Genomic DNA, 21309 nt, shown 5'->3' with positions numbered 1-21309 from the left:
TGTCAAGCAATGTAAACCCAAATATATACTCAAATGAAGGATTGAGTTGTCTCCCAACATCCGTTGTTCTTTTCTGTAATTTATTGTAATATATTATAAAAATAGTGATTATCATGAAGGAACATATGAATAATTTTGGATACGAATACCAAATGAATTCAAATTTATTTAATGATGTTAACAATGGGTATACTTTATATTTGGTAAGAAGGCCATATTTAATGGAAATATATATGTCAATACCAGTTAACAGTCAATCTTGATTATGTACGGATTCAGATTCCATTATTTTGGAATAGTGAATAGTGGTGAATATTATATGAATGGAACCGTGAAAATCATTGAAGACACCAGGTGTTCACGAAAAAGGTAAATATGTCTTGTTCTGCCGGTATTAAAATTGCATAAAAAGTAAGTGGTTGTTTGTTGCTTAACACTGCACAACAATTTTTCTGCGACACGACAGGTGTATATGAACAATCGAACATACATGTACAATCCAAGTATAGTATATTGTCAAAGGCGAATAAGGCTATTAGTGTTTTAACTTAGCTTGAGAATCAGTTTCCAAGTTCAACTAATGAAACTTCATTTTCATAAGAACCACTCACTGTGGTACAAGAGCAGAAAAGTTGCTTATATTTACATAAGGTTGGTCGTAAATAATAATGTGTAAATATGTCATTAATCTGTCATTCTTGCGGCCGTTACATCTAAACAGGAGCATCTTATTAGCCGGTGAATAATGTTTGCAGATATCGCTCATTCTTTCCTTTCTCAATGACCCATACCTTCGGCTAGATTCTAGAGGGAGATTGTGTGTTGATGTGTTAAATCAAAAGAAGTAAATATTTGTTACAGGAAGGCAATTCTGCAATGAAGGTTATTAGTTTCTCTTAGAGTTTGACCGTGGAGTACTATTCCATGACTGGAAGCAGTGGTTTTTCGGTAATGTTTAATTGTTAATTCTGTTTTTAATATAAGCCTTGAAGTCAGGGGGTCATGAAACATTTCACTTAACCAACAGCAATGAAGTATATTTCTTATAAACCAGCGTTTTTTGTATTATTTATTAGATGAGTCATTTGAGTTTCAGGTGTGTTTTCAAAAGGGAGTATTCCAAGTTTAAGACATAATTTTGGGAGATTTCCAGTGTGCAATACTCAGATTTTGTTGCGAACAAGCTAGACATATGAATTCTATCTTCTGAAGATGCTATCATAATAAATGATCTAGGTATACAATTAGAGGATGTAATATATATGAAAAACGTATTTAACACAAACATAAAATTGAAATTTCTCTGGCTGTGAAAATATGTAATTACTAATACCTGAAATATATCTATTTATTTCACTGCATAATATGTATCACTCGACGCATTTAATATAGCACACACTGCGAGCTGCCATCCCTGCAGCAAACAATACACTTTATTAGTATATTCTATGACAATCCAACGGCTTCAATTAAAGAGGTGACGCATATGTCAACACTGTATATACTTGCCTCGGATTTATTGACTGTGCCAGACAAACTGGCTACAAAGGGTGTAATATCGTGTCACGTGATACAATTAAATTTGCTATAAACAACATTAAGCATATGGTGCATATCTCCACGCGGGTTACCTGTAATTAACGTATGGGAGAGATTCTAAGTTATGCGATACCTTGCACCTCTGTGAATGCTCAGGCTATGAAGGGTTAGAGGGAGAATGTTTGATTCTCATGCGGGTGACGTTTAGCACGTGTTGCTGGACCCACATTGTTAAATAATGGTAATCGATCTTAGGATTATGTTAATCAATGCTTTCAGTTTTTATTTTAATTAACTGTAATGTTGACATGTGTTTCAAACTTGTGTTAACGTATAAACGTTGTCGAAAAATAATTAGAAGTCGAGGCAATAACTTTCCTGAACTGAAACTAATAGTGGAGAGAAGTATATCAAGCTAAATGCTTTAATAATGCATTTTAAAGTATTTTTTAATATAGGTTCCTGGCACTTTCGATATATGCGTTATACAATGGCTAGGAGAGTTGCATATAAATGTATGTATACTGTTCTTGTTCTCTATACTGTGTATAATCTTCACGACTTAACTTCATATAACAAAACCCCTTTAGTCCGGACTATAAAAGCCAATTGTGATTATGCCACTTTTAAGCAAATTATTATTCACATGCTGATGTAGACTGTCGTTCTTCTTTGTATACAGGTCAGAACTGTCAGAATTTCACTATTCGCATATACTGTACATGTAGGTGTTGTCACTGTTGTGTAGAATTGTACAGTAAATGATCCTTTTCCGTCCTAGACTTCAGCACCAGTGTCATCAACAAAGTAAGAAAACGACGATTCAGTCGTGATTGTTCACAGTGTGTCTGAGTGTTTAAGAAACACAGCCGAGTTAGTTGTCGAGATAATCTATGGCCACTTTAAAGTAATCTGTTTCCAACTCGGGTCTCTAATGTACCCAACTACTGTTGTTAGATGATGTATTTTAGTAGGGTCCTGTCGGACCAGATTAACTCGGTATTGGAAGCGTTCACTTCTCTGTCGTGTCACTACTGGTTTATAGTGTTTTAATCCCTATACACACCAACACTGACACTGTACTCCTAGTTTCATTACTGCTTAATCCAGATCCATTTGTCTCCGGAACAAAATGCTAAAATTGGTTGAATTCCACCAGTCTATACAAAAACAGTACTAGTGACTACAGTAAGTTGGTTCACGATAGAAGCGACAAAACCCTTTCCACATCCATACGAAATCTGTGCTAGAAGAGTCGGTTTGTACAGCTCTGACTATATCACGAGTATGTATTTGTTTCAGCAGTATTACAGTTGTACTATGTTAGCACTGGGTATCATTTCGTAGAGATACGTTTACAATTTAAAGTCACATCGCCAGTATCTTAGTCATATAGTGACTGAACTCGTTTCAATGAATTTCTGAATCCTTTATTTATGTACATGAGTATACATTATCCATTCAACAAATGAATATTGAAACCTTCTCTAGTTAAGTCCATCCTCAGAGCTGATATTTCTACAGTTCCACCATATTTCTCACGTGACCTCAGATAAATCAACAAATTACATACAAACTATGTTAAGACATGATTACAGTGAATTAAAACCTGATATATACTTACAAACGGTTTTAAACTAGGATTCAAAATGGCGACGTCCCAGCCCACGTGAAGCAAAGTATTTTTCCATTTTGTAAATCAGTTAATTTCTACTCTCTCTGTTGTTATGTGATATATGAACAAAACGATTTGAGTGAGCGATGCGAATATACATACGTTTCTCTGTTTCTCTTCTTCCCTTGCTATCATTAGAATCTGATGCATTAATTTTAAATAGGCATCATGCAAATCTGTAGAAGAGGGCGTTCTGAGTTAATTTTAGGAGAATAAGATATGTTTAACTAAACTAATGACTGCGATTGAATATGTTTAAGTCATTTGATTGATTTTATCCTTGTGACATCTGTCATGATCCTGTCTGAGGAAACGTAGAAACAAATGAGAAATTCCCATCCAGGTAATCAATACGACACAATAATCAATGACAGTTGTAGTGACACTCTTTACGTTTTGAAGGGGTGAACGGTCAATCATAATACAGTGTATGTTCAACTGTGTACACTGCACACCCGTTCGCAGCTTGTTCTACATTGGGGTAGTATGTCAGCTGCATTTACCTGATGTGTCCGAGATGAAACGTGACTTGTCAACGAACTCTCATAGCCCATAACAACGATGTTTTACATTCTTTTTACAATATGTAAGTACAATGTATACTTATCATCAGTAGAGTCAACATAGCGAGTTTGATATTTCTCATAAAAAGTATTATATTAAAGAGAAGAAGTCTCTGATGTGTGCAGTCCCAGGAGATCAAATACAAAATACTTACAGTGATATTTCTTATAAAAATTAGTTTATTAAAGAGACGAAATCAGGGAAATACCCTGTAAATTGATGTGAGATTTACATTTTCTATACATTGCAATACTTTCTGCAATAAGTTTTAAGTAAAATTCATCTTTTACCATCTTCAGGGTACTGCAAGAACATGTGTCAGTCGTTGCGTGAAATGTTCCTTTATGTCATAGTATTCTGGTTGGAACTGAACATATAGAGTATCCCCCACTTTCCCAACATTGGTGGGTGATAGCAACAAAGGGATGAAGCGGCACTCACACACAAGACGTAGGCAATTTAGTGGTATCACCGTTTACACGTAGAAAATCGTCAACGAAAAATCTTCAGAAAAATGGAATAACTAATAACCAAATCCAACCAACATCTGACAAATATTCGTAGATCTATTTAAGTTTAATATATAGTGACATTTATAATTGCCGCTATAAACGAGTAATTACATTTCGTTACATATTTGTCTTTTCAGTGGGACACATAAGAAATTAGCCTGAGAGAGGATAAAGAAAATGAACAAGAAACCTAAGTGGAAGCACAATTTCTTTACAAAGATTGAGTGAGCACGTATTGGTATATGTTCGCCTTTGCCGTTCTCTTATTTGTCACTGTCACGTCTCACCGTGACGAACACGTGTACATGGGTAGAGTCACGTTACCGCCGTCCGACACCCCCACATACACATCATAGGGTGTCGGGCCAATTACGTCGACCACCCTTAGATTACTTTCAAGTCTCATCGTAAGTATAATTGGAGAATTAGCGTAACAGCTTACTTGTACAACAGTATCTTTCCCTGCCCACAAACAACAAACAAAACTTTCAAACACTTTCATTATCGGAGCAATATCTTTTTCCAACTCAATGAAAACGATTTGGCGAGCGTGGTTATTTTTTGAATGACGTTTTCGTTTTAAAGCTGGTATGTTTACAATGATAAGCAGATAGTCGGATTTCAAGGTTCTAATGTTCAGTGAGGAGTGAGTTCACACTTGGTGTTAACGATATGTATCGGAACAGAGTCTCTTACAATAGGAATTTTCAACACACAGGGATGTGGAGGGAAGACTTGACACCTTGAAATGTTTATGTTAAGAGATGATTTATTTAGTGCGAGTCTGCATAAGCACGAGCCATCTTTAGAATATCGTATGTATGATCGGTTATGGCGCATTAATCTTCAAAAGACCAGGCCTTGAGTTTTTCTTGACGGGAATCCCTATTTCCTGTGTGATGCGAGGTCAACATGGGGCTCCGTTATTCAACATGGATTAAGTATATTAGGAAACCAGTGTGATTACCAATGAACCGCACAACTGTTTAAGAAAGAGATTAGGTGAACTCGTGTTAAATGCCAACATGAAGAGAGTCTCCTGCACTCACAGGCGGGCAGCGAGAGTCTGCGAGAGTCTGCGAGATGTGTTGTTCTGGAAGTGTGGTGTATGTGTGCCCGCTTCCTGTCAGCAGATACGGTTCGGGAACATCTCGATGTATCAACCACTGACAGCTAATTATTGCTTTGTCATTGTACAACAAGAAACATCCGTAGAGAATTAACTTATTCTTTTACAAGAAATATGGGAACGGAAGAGAAAACTTTTGAAGAACGTTTGATTTGGTGTACGTCTGCATATTATGAACTCAAACGTGTAAAAAGTGACCTAAAATTAATACCTGACAAGGAGAGATTTGTCATAGTCAAATTACAATTTTTTTAACGTTCACAATGTACATCTCCTTATACACAAATTTATATGAAAAACATGATTAAATATGTCATCATTGTAAATGTGAACACTTGGATACAATAGTATACATACACTACCGGACTAATGAAAATACAACCATTTTCGATAATGACCAAAATGGAACAAATAAGAAATGTTAATTTGATTATGATGTATTTGATGCAGAACACATGTTTTACACCAGTTTGCAGTTATTAGGCGTCTGTTATTAGTTAAGTAATGTTTTGATACCATTTGTAATGTCTTTTGCTCGACTCTGGTTTTCAAGTACATACTTTCTTTTCAGTTTACAAATGTGCTACTTATTACACAATATTAGCCGTAAAAATAAGATTAGGACAGAGCGGTTTCAAAAAGGTTAATTGATCTAAATGTTTCAATAAAGTCAGGAAAGAAAAATCGGAGGGATTGGTTTTAGGCCATTAAACGAGCAATAACTCAACAATTGGTGAGAAACTAATCCTGGCCGCTCAGTGACAGATCGAGAATGCTGGGGAAACGTTGTGACGGAACATTAGTTTGCTAATGGAAAGTGTGGGAACTTGTGTTACCCTCCGATGTGCCACAGTTTACGGGAACTGTCATTGCGATATTACACGTTTAATATTGGGGTAGCGCCGTGGTTTGGCCTGGGGGAGCAATCATTATCGCGTGGTAATCACAACTGATCAGTGCTTGTCGACTGATGATAAATGTTGCTTCCACAAGCAACAAAGACTGGGCCCTCCCCAATTGGACTTCTCGACTTCCGTGTGATGGGAGACAATGGCAGCTCCGCGGCAAATGTCGAGACCCGAGGAAACATGCTATTATAGGAGCCCATTCGTTGAGTAGAGAAATAAAGTTACCACTGGCACACAAAAAGAAGATCATACTTTGGCGACACACGAGATTTAAGGGAAGTAAGAATGTACAAATTGACAAACGACATGATCATCTGAAGACATAAGCAAGCTTCTCGATTGTGTAGTTTATGGGGGACAGGGGATTGTTTAACCGACATCTTCACGTCATTTCTGTTGAATCTCCTCGAACTAATGATGTGATCAAAATGTCACTTCACCTAATGAGTCTCATCTTACGGGCTAAAATACCCGTATGACCAACTGATAATAACAATTATGTCACTCAGATATAATTTATTGCCAGACCCCTTTTTCCTTTATTGTGATGGAGGCTTAGAGATTTCCAAGCAAAGATACGTGCACTAGTGATGATCTGCTGTCCATATCGTAAACATACCGTAATATGAGTACAGGCATACAGTCATGTAAACACAACATCAGGACGAACTGGTCATGCGTGGGAAGGCACAGTTTGCATGACACCAAATGAACTTCTTGTTCATAAACACTGAGTTTTCTTTACGTGGTACGGAACCGTGCATTTAATCTTCTGAAGGAGGAGCTGGGGATGGGTGGAGGTTGGAGTCAGTGGTGGAGGAACGGGGGGAGTGGGAAGGGTTGATGGGTGGAGGTAGGAGTGATGGGTGGAGGTAGGAGTGATGGGTGGAGGTAGGGTTGAGGAGAGGAAGGTAGGGGTGAGAGGTGGAGGTAGGGGTGGGGGTTGGGTTGAGAATTGAGGCTTGAATGGGGATTGAACGAAGGAAGAGGGATACAGTGATATTGGAGAAGGATGGGGGGTATGCTGGGGGTTGAAGTACTGGTGAGGTGTAGAGTGGGGGGTGGGGGTGTGTGGAGGTACGGGTCAGTGATACTGTCAGGGGTGGAGGTCCGGGTGAGGAATTGTGGTATGGGTGAGGGATATGGGGTATGGCGGAGGCTGAAGTAGGGACGAGGAGTGAGAGTAGGGGTTGGGTATAGGGATGAGGACGATGGGTTGAAGAAGTTATGGGTGGAGGTGGAGGTAGAGCGAGAGTGTTAGAAGGGTTCTCGGTGTTGGTTGTAGGAGTGAAGACTAGATGAGTAGTAGAAGTGAGGGACGAGAGATGGGGGTAAGGGGAAGGAGGGAGGTATTAGTAATGGAAGACGATAGGCTTAATGAAGACGTTCGGTGGGCAGGTAGTTGTGAAGGGTGTGAAATGGATGTAGGGTTGAGGGTGGAGGCACGGGTGGGACACGAGGTAAGGTTGAGGTGTAGCTGGAGGTTGAGCGTCTAAGCAATGTTACCTGGCCTGCAAAATTGTTTTATAAAAAATATGGCTTGAAAGGAAACTTCCTTTAATGTACAATGTTACTTGCATTAGACATTCCGAACAATACTTTTTCTGCTGGAGACTTAAGGTTTGCCTTGTAATGTATCAGATACGACAAAACAGAATATATATATATATATATAAAATTCATAATCAACATTACAATAGCAAGAAGAGTGATTGATTGAAGAAAGGATGAGTGTTATGTAGGCTTTCTCGTCACTCTGAATCTTTCTAAATATGAAATAGACGATACTATTTTCAGTTGAGGTGAGTAAATCGGTGGGTTAATAACATATAATAAGTATTTTACAATCTATTATGTACAATATGAGATGCAACAGTAGGGACTATGTAACATGCATAAAGTATATCATGTGCAATAACATCTATATCGTATACGTGTATAGTTAAGTGCATATCAGGTACAGCATAGCGTTATGTCGTACGATATTAACTTAATCGCGCTACTGTATGTCCATACCTCGTTGTGGAAATCCTGCAAATAGTTTGTGATGCAGTCGGACTGTTTCCGCAGCTAATCGTCCACGTTAATGATGGCGGCTAACCCCTATCGTCAATGATTCGATAAGATATCGCTTTATGAGCTAGTCCAATTTGAACAGATTACCCAATACATGTGCGGAGTGACAGGCAGGTGTAATTGGAATCAGTGGTAATTACACCACGGTGCTGGCGATACGAGGGTTTGACACTTCCGTGTACTATCATACAACACTGACCACTGATACCAGTTTGATGCTGGCCACTGACCCTTCCCTATCTCAGCGCTCCGAATAACGTCAATCACAGCATGTGGAGATAATGCCAGTATATCCATGTCTTACACAGACGCTGGCATTAGGGTTCATCGCGGTTCCAGCAAAAGGTGATGTTTGGTAAACTGTAAGACTAACAACTAGTCTCCGAAATGAACATATTTTACAAAAAAGTTCATAGTAAAAAAGAATCATGAAAAAGAGCCCCGAGACTTCATTTTCAGACATTTTCACCTAAACTGTGGAAATCTAGACTTGCCACATATTCTAGACTTGCATGGGCTACATTGTGTATATCTGTTTCAGTGTCTGTACGACAGACTACTAAACTGTCACAAACAAGGCTAAGGCTTGGTGCTTGAAAAAAAAATTATTGTTGATAGAAACAAACAATTTAAATGGAAATGTAGTTGAAGTAAGATTCTGAACTTGTGGGAAATATGGATTAGATTCATGTAGGGTTATAGCATTACAGGTACGGATAGGCGGAAGACAAAATAGTAAGAGTCAGACTTTGTGCAAAATGACACATATAGAAATAACAACGATGTAAAGTCACCATGAAAACAGGTTGGTGGTGGTATTGGTTGGATCTTACCCTTATTTACGTGATTTAATCATATACTTATCAGACAGGTGCATCTACTGACATTAACACAGGGGGCATTAGGCAAAGGCGGGCAGAGGGGTGCGGTGTGAACATTGGGTGCGGGGTGGACACAGGAGTGGGGTGAATACGGATGTAATGAGGGCTGCACATTGATGTGATTTGGACGTAGCACTGCGGGGTTGACAGGGACGTGGTGTTGACATGAGGATGCAGTGTTGAACCCGGATGTAATTCACATAAAAAAGGTTGATGTTGAACACAACGTGTTGTGGAAATAGGGATGCGGTATTGAACAGGGATGTAGTGTTGGTTCAGTTACAAGTATTTGGTACGGTAAAGCGGTTGATTAGATTGTCCTCGACCTTAAAAATATGTAAAACATAAAACATGTGATAAGGCTCTCTGAAAAAGACAGTTTCGATATCTTGTCCTTGACATATTTTCAATTCAGCAAAAAAATACATCTTGAAGTATAATACTCAAAATATGTCAAGGAAAACACGATACTTTTATATTATACTTTATAGGAGTGACTATTGAGGGGAAACAACTATTGCGATAGCGATAGTCTATTGCAACGTACTATTGCAATACTATTGCATTTGTTTTTTTCTCCATGAATTGTCTCATTTGAAGTCATTTCCCAAATAAATGTATAGTTTATGTGAAATAAAACAAGTTTAAGTAGTTTCAGTCTCTTTTGATAATTGACAAGAAACTTGAAATCCAGATCAAGTAAACAGTTAACAGGGATGGATAACTCAATATCGAAATGAACGAATCTGGTACTTCCTCTATTTTGCGCTGCGCATTTATAAACGGAAGTCAATTACTAAACTATCGATAGTCACACATACTATCGATGCATCGATAATGTTTCGTTTCTACCATCGATTAATTGGTATCGGAGACTCAACAATTATTGCAGTCCATCGATAGTTCGATGCATCGTTACAGACCTAATAGTTTATCTGTCCTTCCATGACAGATGAGCTTCTGCTATACGAATGTTCCGGGTGGTCCTTAACATATTTCCAGTAGTATATGTGTGTACTTTTCGGGCTGGGCAGTGGCGTACAGTGTATGTGTGGTTAGATATATTAATTCTTTGATTAACAGATGTCTTACATGATCAAATACGTGTCTTAATATGTCAAGTGCATGTTTATAAAAGGGACAAATAGCATTTCAATAATTGATATGAAATATCTGCTAAAAGAAAGCATAATGTACCGTTCCGACTATACCATAAGCGTGTTTTTGTGAATCACTTTTAGTTAAAATTCCTTGTGTTCGCAACAGAATGTACGAAACCTGTCCCATCGTCACAACCACACGCAAAAGCAAGTCAAAACAACATATGACGTAAGAAATGCATATATTCGATAGGGATATATCAATACAATTCGTTTCCGCCATCGTATCAGAAATATCCTATATAAAATCATAGTATAACTAGGAATCAACGTGTGAAACCACTTTATCCTATTTTAAGTCATGGATAATGTAGAACCCCACCATGTACTCAACTCGCCAGAAGTATTTAACTTCATATTCCCTTCCACAGCTACACTCATGTGCCATATTAAAGTTCACAAAATGGCCGCTGTGATTCTTGCCAGCAGTAGCTGGTTCTTTTAAATGAAAGTTTATTTCATCTTAGCAATAGTAATAGGGTATGAAATTTTAGCGGGTACAAATTTGACTTAACACCTGTTACATTTTGTAAACAGAAGGGGAATAACTCTCAAGTGCTTAGTATGACGTCTGCTCAAAGTGTCATGGCACCTAGAGGGAAAGATCTTACTGCATGTCAGAAAAAGCTCATATTAAGTTTGAATTCAGAAGGCAAGAGTGGAAGTGAAATAGGTAAAATAACTGGAATTAATAGGTTTCCGAAGAGTTTTTTTCAAGGAGGAAATATAGAAAATTGTCAGAGAAGTGGCAGGAGAAGAAAATCAACTGACAGAGATACTAGAGCTTTATTGAAGATTGTTAAGTGTAATAGGAGAAAGTCTCTTCAGGATATATCTTCACTTTGGAACCAGACATCTTAAGTAAGACTATCCAGGAGGACAATACAAAGGCGTCTTCATGAAAATGGTTTTCATAGAAGAGTTGTGAAGAAGAAAACCACCATATCCTCTCAAAGCAGGTTCAAGAAAAGAGCCTTTGCAAGAACACATTTGATATGGAATGTAAATAGAGATTGGTCTAGGGTAATATTGTCAGATGAAACTCAAGTTGTTGTATGAAATGATCAGAAAGTTTATGTTTGGAGGACTAATGAAGAAAAGTGGAAACCCCGGTGCCTTGGTGTGTACAGGGATAAAAATGCCCGACGTCTCAGTGTGATGTTCTGGGGGTGTATTTTTTTTGAAGGTGTTGGAACCCTTGTCGGTGTAGATGGTCATATCAACTCTACAAAGTATATAGATATACTGGACAGCAACCTTTGGCCAGAAATAGCCAAAGTTCCAGCATATCGGGGCTATGTATTTCAAGAGGACAATTGTCCTGTCCATGTTTCTAGACAGACAATTCAGTGGAAACGTGACAATGACATTCAGACAATGAATTGGCCTCCTCAGTCCCCAGACTGTAATACCATTGAAAATGTATGGAGAACTCTGAAAATCAGGCTACAAAGACAGTTACATGACATAAAAACCAAGCAGATCTGATAGATCACGTTCAAGATATCTGGACATCACTTACTCCAGAGTACATAAAATCACTGTATTCTACTCTACCTAAGCGAATGAGATCTGTACTTGCAGTAAATGGCTGTATTACTAAATACTGAAAATATCAGGTAAGTTGCTTCAGGCATTATTTTGAAATCAAACTTTATTTACATCTCATTACAGTTAGCGAAAATTACATGGCGGCCATTTTGTGAACTTTAATATGGCACATGAGTGTACATAAATTAGGTTATGTAGAATGAAAATATCACCCTCAGACAAAGAAAAGTGTAATTATACAGTTATTGATTCATCAAGTCATTTCAACATATGTGATTTGAAGCACATGTTAATCTACTAAATAAAGTTACAAGCAATATTTGAAAGAATAGTATACCAATGTGGGGGTAAATCGTAAATATGGTCATCTGGGTGTGAAGTAAGGAGATGTATATGTAGGTTTAATGTAAATATTGCAAGCATCCAGTGGAACTACTGGTGTATTATAACAAATTATTCAATCTAATTTCTTTTTGACATTGAGTTATTTAATACTAAATAATACAAAGAGAATATATTGGTATGTGTGGCCAAAGACATAAACTACACCACGATCATATATAGGCCTACATGTAACAATGAACCTTTACATGTGTTGTACAAGTGACGAAACAACATAATATCAGTTCACTAACGAAGTGTTATCTTGCAAATATATAATACAACAACAGGTAACTCTGTATTATGGAAAGGAATGTTTCATGAGAGTGTGTGATTGGGCTTATATTTCATTCTCGTAGTACTATGTTTCGAGGCTGGTCATTAACAAGAGAAATTCTGTACATGTTGGTCTATATGATTATCTTTTCTCAGTGCTTTATTACAGAAGTGTAGGCCACCAACTACATAGGTTACATTGTACATGGCAAAACATGGTGTGTACAGTATAAATTAATAACTTTAACATCTTAGATACATTGCATGATAAATAAAGCCTGCTAAATAACTGATACATTTACAATCAGATGATGACATGAGGAATTTAGTTTTACTTGGATTGGTAATAGCTTTTAGGTAATTGGTTATCATACGTTTACATAAATAAACCTCTGTATATGCGTACGTATAGGTGTTGAGATGTATCTAAAGAATGCTGCAGCTATACGAGTATGCATGGACCAACATAACTGACCCAAAGGTACTGTCCACAACATACGGACAAGCCATTGATGAGCATACAGGTAGTGTATAAACGTATAAATATTCGTACACATGGGGAGGTGTACAAAGAAAGGCATTTAGATTTGACGCACGTTTGACAGAAGATTATATTTGTGTGTCACGCGTAGGATACCTGCATAACACATATTTGTACACAGTACTCACGACCAATAAACATACCAATAGTAATCCAATCTTATATCATCTCGAATAGATAAACACACACGAGTAAACGTTAAATTTTCCAAAATATTTTGTGAATATCAAAACAACAGAAGTGGTTGAACTTGAACTTGTATGAAATTACATGCTGCGTGCCCTCTTTTTGTAACTTTTACATAATTCACGATACTCTCACGTAAGTACTGTCTATAGTATTGATGTTGATATTGGAATTATGTTGGTTTGTGTACACTTCTATTATTTTACGATGCACCTCCAAACACAATTCACAGCCTGTGTGTGCGCACATGCGTACGTGCGTGTGTTTATGTAAAACAGTTGCAAATATCTGATAAACAAATATTCATTCATATTCTTAAGATACGTGGTATATGGAGTAATACTGCATCCACACAGCACTGTTTCCAGTGCAATAAGGTACTATTGTGCTGTTGTGGTAGGAGCAATGCATTGTCCAGTGAGATGACCGCTGCGTGGTATAGCAATGCATGTCTCACATTAATACATTATTATCCCATTTATCTCAAACAATAATTTATCCCCACGCTGCCTTTCGGGGCATCTCCCACGGAAACAATACATCCAGTCCGAAATTGCAGAGTATATGGTATCGGTTTCTTACCAAGGCACCAGAAAATACACCAAATGTGATTGTCCTGACTTAACTGTTCGACTTAAATGATAATAAACAACGGAGATTAAACAAAAGCCACATTAAACTCGAACTTAAGAATTATTCAGAGCAGAATCAAGAATAAAAAGAAAATATGGACATATTGTTTTCAGGTAATGAAATCCAAAACTGTAACTATCCTAGGTATATAAACATTACTCTTTAAAACAAACAATCCGCCATTGTCCGCCATTTTACAGCCGTGTCATTGGAAACCAATATGTAACACCTTCAACGAATGAGTCAATATAAAAATAAGAGCCGAGTGTAACTTGACAAAGAAATTAACAAAGCCTAATCCTGCCGTTAAGAAAGCAATGGTCGACGTTAGACGGGTGGTCTCGAGTTGCTACCCCCCATGGTGAAGGCCATGTTCCTAGTATATCTCCATTGTTAAGCGAGTGCACTTTGTAGGGTAATCCCTACCCTTTAAACACGTCGCCAAGTGTGTATATATATGGAAGCGAAGACGCTGAAGACTCTGTGCTGGGCAATAAACAGGTAATAAAGTCCTGATGATGTGCAAATCTATTGTCATGCATGGTAGACAGGGGTATAGAGTCATTTCAATGCGGACTGATGGCATTGTTGGTTTGTCAGTGTGTCAAAGAGTTGCAATGCATCTGAGGCTCATTTACCGTCAGTGGAGAGGTGCTGACAAGCTACTCTATGTCAGTTAAGGCTAGTAATCCTGTTAGTGTCCAACATAAAGTTATTGCCCTACTGTCCTGTGTCTAGCGGTGATGTTCTAACATGCATCGTGCATGTCTCACCAAATGGGGAATGTATACCAGTAGGTTTTTTAAATATATATCAAATGCCTTAAGAAGAAATTGGTTTATCAAATATATGGGAACATTTTACGTAAGATGATGCATAAACACCCTGCATCATCAGATATCAGAACAGGTGCCATTGGAATGTTTGGTAATTTTATCTACATTCAAAACATCATTTGACCTTTCACTCAGAGTGAGTGAGTGAGTGAGTTGGGTTTAACGCCGCTTTTAGCAATATTCCAGCAATATCACGGCGGGGGATACCAGAAATGGGCTTCACACATTATACCCATGTGGGGAATCGAACCCGGTCCTTCGGCGTGACGAGCGAACGCTTTAACCACTAGGCTACCCCACCGCCCCCCTTTCACTCAGAGGGGCGGTGAGGTAGCCTAATGGTTAAAGGGTCCGCTCGTCACGCTGAAGACCAGGGTTCGATTCCCCACATGGGTATAATGTGTGAAGCCCATTTCTGTTGTCCCCCGTCATGATATTGCTGGAATATAGCTAAACGCGGCTTAAAACCAAACTCACTCACTCATTCACTCAGAATATGAGTTTAAATTCAATTTAACTAGTATTTGAAACAGCAGAGTCGGATAAAGGGGGCATGACATAACACTAGGAAATGACAGTTTGATCAGAGTCCAAACTACGACAGAACAAGCCTCTACCAGTGCGTGGATACTGGACGACTGTTGGGACAGGAACCGAATCAGTATGCACGGCAGATCCACGAAGGATGCTGCTATATGATGTGAAATGAACCCGTACTATAGATAGTTCCCTTATAACTTCTCATGATTACTGTATTCAAGTAACTTCTTTGAGAAGCATTTAGACGTTGTAACAGTAAGGAAGGATAACAATTGATGGATGAACAACGTATTTGTTACAGTGAAAGCTGCTGTGCTCTCACTGTAATAAAGAAGTTGTTCATCCATATATAGTTGTCCTTCCTTTTTGCAATCAATAGTTTTGTTCTGGATCAATCACATTAAACATGATCAAAGTTATATAGGTACAAGAAAGTGGCGTCGTGTCTTGTTGGGGGGAAGGATTTGATCACCACGTTAAAGCGAAGAGGGAGTAAGAAGTACTCCGAAACGTCGTGTAAACAGAATAAAGAAGTTGATATCCTGAAAATTCTTGAATCATGTTCACCACTTCTAAAGGCCATTCGAAGTCCTCGCGTTCATCATTTCTGCTAACAGGCCAGAACGAAAGACATTAATAACACTAGACATACCCAGAATACGAACCTCTTCTTGATGAAGGTGCAGATGTCTGTTATACTGATGGAATATATTGAGTAAGTGGTGTATATTGTAATGGGACGCGCTACCATGGGCAGTATTGACCCTTGCATAGGTCATATCACGACATTGGCAAAACATTAGATTCCACAACAAAATAGAGTGAGAGAGTGAGTTGGGTTTTACGCCGCTTTTAGCAATATTCCAGTAAAATCACGGCCGGGGGCAGCAGAAATGGGCTTCATACATTGTACCCATGTGGGGAATCGAACCGGGCCTTCGGCGTGATGAGCGAACGCTTTAACCACTAGGCTACCCAAACGCCCCACAAAAGAATAGAGGATACACACATGAACTGTATGAAAAGTTACAATGAATTTGCTCGAGTGTGTTTGTTAGTATATATTCCACAAGTGTATTCAGTCAACACTACCACATCAGGGAAGAAATGTATGCATTCTACTTCTGTATTATGGAGAGCACGATGTTTCGGAGCATATTCTTTCTCCATCGTCAGGTCATTCAAACAGTAACACAGATAACATATATTTTGTCCTTTCGGCTTAAAGTGCAGTGGGTTCATGTAATGGTTGACCGTGATCTAAATCGTCTTTTCAGACTTGTCAAGACAAAGCTAAATTCAGCATCGTGAATCATCCGTCTGAAGAATGAAAACACAATAGGTAATATTGAGTCATAGGTTTTATTTGAAATTCAATCTTTATCACAGGCTTTGTGTTGGATACGTGCAAATGCGACAACGATGATATATTTATAATGACAGCACAGGGAGACTGTGATCTCCAGAGCCGGGTAGGTCAATGAACGGAAGGCCTGGAGTTGGGCAAGGGCGAGATGGAGTTAGGGCTGGGGTGGGGCTAATGCTGGGTTTCTTGCGGCGGGTTGGTGAGTGGGTGTGGGGAAGCCGAGGGTGGCTGGAAACAGGGTATGTTGAGATGGGTTTAGGCTTATGTAGGGTTTGATGAAGGACGGGGTGGGACTTGAGGTGAAGCTGAAGCCAGGGCGCGTTAACATAGTGGGAGGGTTGGGGGAAACAGAGGAGAGGGGTGGAGATAATGCGTGATAGAAGGGTTCTGCGAGAAGGGTTGGATTACTATTGTTAGGGTGGAGAGAGGAGGGTAATGAAAGGGTTGCTCTGGACGACGAAAGTTGATGAGAGAAAGGTGAGGAACAGAGGAAGAGTTCCTGTGAGATTACCATGTCCCAGTACGCGATATTCAGTTGAATGTGAAAAGGCTGGAATGGAGGAATTATAGTGCAAGTCGAATGGTATGAAGTGCAATGAACACTAGTGGCTGCAGGGGAGACAAGAGGCGATATCAGATTCTGAACATCGTGAATAAAGACAAACAGCCTTACAACAGTGACAGTGGACAGACATGGAAACATACAAGACAGACGTCATGAAGAACATGGCAGGATGATGGTAGAGTAAATATAGTAGCTGAGATATTACGGGAAGAGGATTTATATTAAACCGAGTATTATTGTTATGGCAAAACTGAAGAAGCTACTGTAAAGCACCTCCCATACAAAAGGAATAAAGATTCTGTACATGCTTGGGACTTTGGCAACTACTAGCTTAGAACCAGAACAATGTTGCTGGATATGTACACTATATACAACGTGATCATAATACTGGATGACCCTTCCTGGTATCATCGTATAAATACTCTAGCCAATACAACGTGATTGTATGGCGTAATCTAGCACCGTGTTTCGTTCATGATATGACAATACCAATCTATAGCACAATGTTTTGTCACACATTCAATGGCAACGTTTTGATGAATCAGTTAGCCTAAGCCGATGTTGGATGACGCCTAAAGAAAGAGGTATTTCGAAAGGAATAAACTTCAATGAGATGTCTCTATAACACACGTTCGGTGTTAATTTCAGTCATTAAAACAGTTCTTTGATGTAGTCTTATGACATAACATTCTGGCGTTCTCGTCATCTCTTCTCGCTGTTTCTCGCTCCGTCTCGCTTCAGCTAACATCTGACCAGGCAAAGATGTCGCCAAAGACCGATGGTTCCAGCTTGCCGGACTGTTATTCCCTGGAGGAGTCTGGTGTGAGACAAGGTGACGGTCCATTTCCCTTTCGCTTTGGTCTCCACGTTCGCCGGTGATCAGCATGACGGAGTAATCATCTTTGGGCGCTGTTCAGCACATTTTCATGATGTTTATTATGTCTATCGGGACACATCATTATTAGGATGACTGTCAAAGTTTAACCTGCTTTGAAATGGTTTGGGACATATCACAGTCTTATCGGCTTGTCAGTGGATGACTGGCTGGCTCGTCACTTACAAACAAGGTTCAAAGGTTTGCCATTGTTAAGTAAGAATATGAAAGTTCTCGAGCAAATTTCAGCTGTAGACTTCTTGACAGAATATTCGCCAAATCACTTTTTTTTCAACGTAACTGTCGCCTTTGTTGGTCAAGGGTGGCAATATCTGGTCAGGGAGTCCAGATAAGGTTGTTTGACCATCGCCCATCTCAGGACATGTCCATCATCTCCTCGCCCTTGACGACAACGGTTGTGTGATTGTACAACCCCTCCGCTATCAGCCGCATTGCCAGGGGGTTCTTGGAACCGGTGCTCTTCTTCAGCTTGGCACGTTTATTCTGGAACCAGATTTTTACTTGCGATTCATTGAGATTCAGTTCTCGGGCTAATGCTTGTCGTCGCTGTTCAGATAGGTAGTGGTTGTCGTCGAACTCTTGTCGGAGGCGTTGTAGTTGTGCTGTAGAAAACGCCGTCCTTGGACGCTTGTCGTCTTGTTTTTCAGTCTTCTTGCGAGGCTTACGACATCGTGGTCCTAAGAAGAAAGAAACGAAATCGTTAAGGGGTGATTACCTACGTTTTATATACAGGTTAATGCTTGTAAGAATGTCCTTTAACAGACAACGACCCATAAAAAAACACTGAAATCGCAAATGTTGTCAGTAAATATGCTTCGGATGTATTACATTTTACATATACGTTTTTCTTAATTACCTTGATATGAGTGTATGCTTGTAACAGTGTCTAGAACATAAACCTGTCGTAGCCTGTTCGTTATTAATATTGATACTTATGTCAGTTCATTTAACCTACAAAATGGTATGACTAACATTAATAAATTTTAAAATTATAAAATTCAAAAATATTTTTCATATTCATACGAAGTCCCTAACTAAAAAGCTTTCATAAAGTTTGCAAAAATAGACAAATTAGACAACCTTAAAGTGAACACTCACGAATGACTACAAAGAATATCGTGTTTTGAAAACAAAAGGAAAATACATGAATAATGGAGACCAACAATACGCATGTCCGCCTCGTAACCAGCTTCGCTTGCTGTATTATTGATTAATAAAACCATAATGCTCATTTAAGCAACTTCCTTTCCATCCCAGTGAGTTACATTCCGAGTGTGGTTTTCTTTCCACGACACGCGACGAGCCACCAAACAAACTTCACGGGAAGTTTTAAAAAACGATCAGTTTTAACTCCCGCAGAATTGCGCAAAACCACTGAGATCATCAATTTTAGCGAGGAAACGTCCGCGCCATGGACATAACGGTATAAGCTTGACAAATGTTAGCCCATTGAAGAAGCGATAAATGTTTGGGTTAGAAAGAAAAACAAGATAAACATATCAAATGAGGCGGAATAACGCTCCGCGAGAAAACCTCTCCCAAGTCGGACTCGATGAGCGTTTCATTTCTGAGTGAACCTGAGACATATTTGTCGAAGTTGGTGTTGCGGAACAAACTTCACGGTTTAGTGGGGAACCTACGCAATCATTAAAGCTGATCAACTTGATAAATATTTAGCTAGGAAGAAAGAAGCTGATAACATAGGGTTTTGGTTTCTGATAACATAGGGTTTTGGTTTCTTTTGAAACTTTTGAATGATTTTCTCAGACTGAATGGAGCTTTAAAGCTTGCTTTGGGTTGAAATGAAATTTCATTCATAAATTAGGCCCACAAATTTAGCTGGAATTTCAGAGAATTAAGATCACCATTTGAGATTAATGTTATATCCGTTTATTTACACAAACTGATGAAAAACAAACATCTCTGTAAACTGATTAGGTTAGAGCAGTATTAGCGTATTTGGAATATCAAAAGTATCAAAGCTATGAACATGTGTAGACGATGTTTGAGATAATAATCTAAATCAAACGCAGAAATTATTTCAAACAAAACTGCTTTGAAAGTTAGAATTTCAACAGAAGAAAAATACCGCATCAACTCTGCAGAAATATTCAAATGCTACACAGGCGTTGTCATTTTGCATATGTAAATATGAATAATAATAGTTGAAATAATAAAAACGAATATTCACCTGATGATGGTCTGTCTGAATATCGGGTGCAGAAAACCCAGGCCGGCAGTTCGAATTTACCGGGGGACACGGGGGTTCTTCCTTTAGGCTTGGTCACACTCGGGGGTGAGGCGATCTCTGGTGTCGTCACACATCTTGGCGACAGCGGGGGTGGAGAAGGTGTTGTCGACACCCGTCTTCCAAAGTCAGGTTTGAGAATTTCTTCGATGCTAAAATTTGTAATTTTTTTGCAAGGTCCGAGAGGCTGTTCGATTTCTGACATGTTTGCTTCTTTCTTAATCTCAAGCCCGACCACCATTGTGAGGTAATACAGTGGGATTGTCGTGTAGAAGCTGTGAGACGTCGAAATGTGTATAGGGAACTTCGTCGTACGCGATTTCATATAGCCGTGGTACACTATGAGGGCGGGGCCTGGGGATGGCTAAGTGTCGCGACATCGACCAATGAAAACCGCGCATATCGTATAATCCCGCCCGCCCGGGGGAAGAGTCAGGTCATCCGATCGCTTGAGCTCGCGAGAGAAGCGGTAGTGGACTGTTCCCATATTAGCGTCAACACTGGCCGAAAAACACTTCATCAATCAATTTTACCAATCGGAACTTTGATGTCTGGGGCCAATACAAAGATATCGCGACCAGGCGGGACCGATGTCTCGAGGGGTCGGAGATATTTGCTCAACTCTCTCACTTAAATGCTACACCTTGATCCAGTCTTGCCCAGAGCTATTGAACGTATCTATTTGCTTGTCTGTATATTTACCTGAACTTCTGTAATTGATCAGTGATCCTGAGTCGACCTTGTTCAATGATTAATTGATCTGTTATTGGTAATTCCAGACGATTTCCAATCCAATTGTTACACGTCCTGCTTTCTCTCGCGTCTCCGACAAATGAGCCGATGGGAA

At 39.0% G+C, this 21309-nt stretch overlaps 1 protein-coding gene and 1 long non-coding RNA gene across 2 annotated transcripts; one reads left to right on the top strand and one right to left on the bottom strand.

Annotated features, from left to right (window-relative positions):
• The first annotated feature begins 74 nt into the window (after nucleotides 1-74).
• LOC124281388 lies at nucleotides 75-10906 on the top strand. The gene is made up of 3 exons (XR_006899919.1): nucleotides 75-85; nucleotides 8060-8065; nucleotides 10816-10906. It is a non-coding gene; the product is annotated as an uncharacterized LOC124281388 (long non-coding RNA).
• Nucleotides 10907-16736: 5830 nt separating this feature from the next.
• On the bottom strand, nucleotides 16737-20752 carry LOC124281367 (homeobox protein engrailed-1-B-like). Its single transcript, XM_046717403.1, has 2 exons — nucleotides 20406-20752; nucleotides 16737-18891 (listed from the first exon to the last, which is right to left on the bottom strand). Exons 1-2 carry the CDS (start codon nucleotides 20701-20703, stop codon nucleotides 18569-18571), a joined length of 621 nt encoding a protein of 206 aa, XP_046573359.1. The 5' UTR covers nucleotides 20704-20752; the 3' UTR covers nucleotides 16737-18568.
• Between the last annotated feature and the right edge of the window lie 557 nt (nucleotides 20753-21309).

The sequence above is a fragment of the Haliotis rubra genome, unplaced genomic scaffold (genome assembly GCF_003918875.1).
Source record: "Haliotis rubra isolate DU_JTF1 unplaced genomic scaffold, ASM391887v1 Scf283, whole genome shotgun sequence".
Classification (NCBI taxonomy): Eukaryota; Metazoa; Mollusca; class Gastropoda; order Lepetellida; family Haliotidae; genus Haliotis; species Haliotis rubra.
Note: the sequence above shows the minus strand (reverse complement) of the source record. Positions and strands in the feature narration are given on the sequence as shown.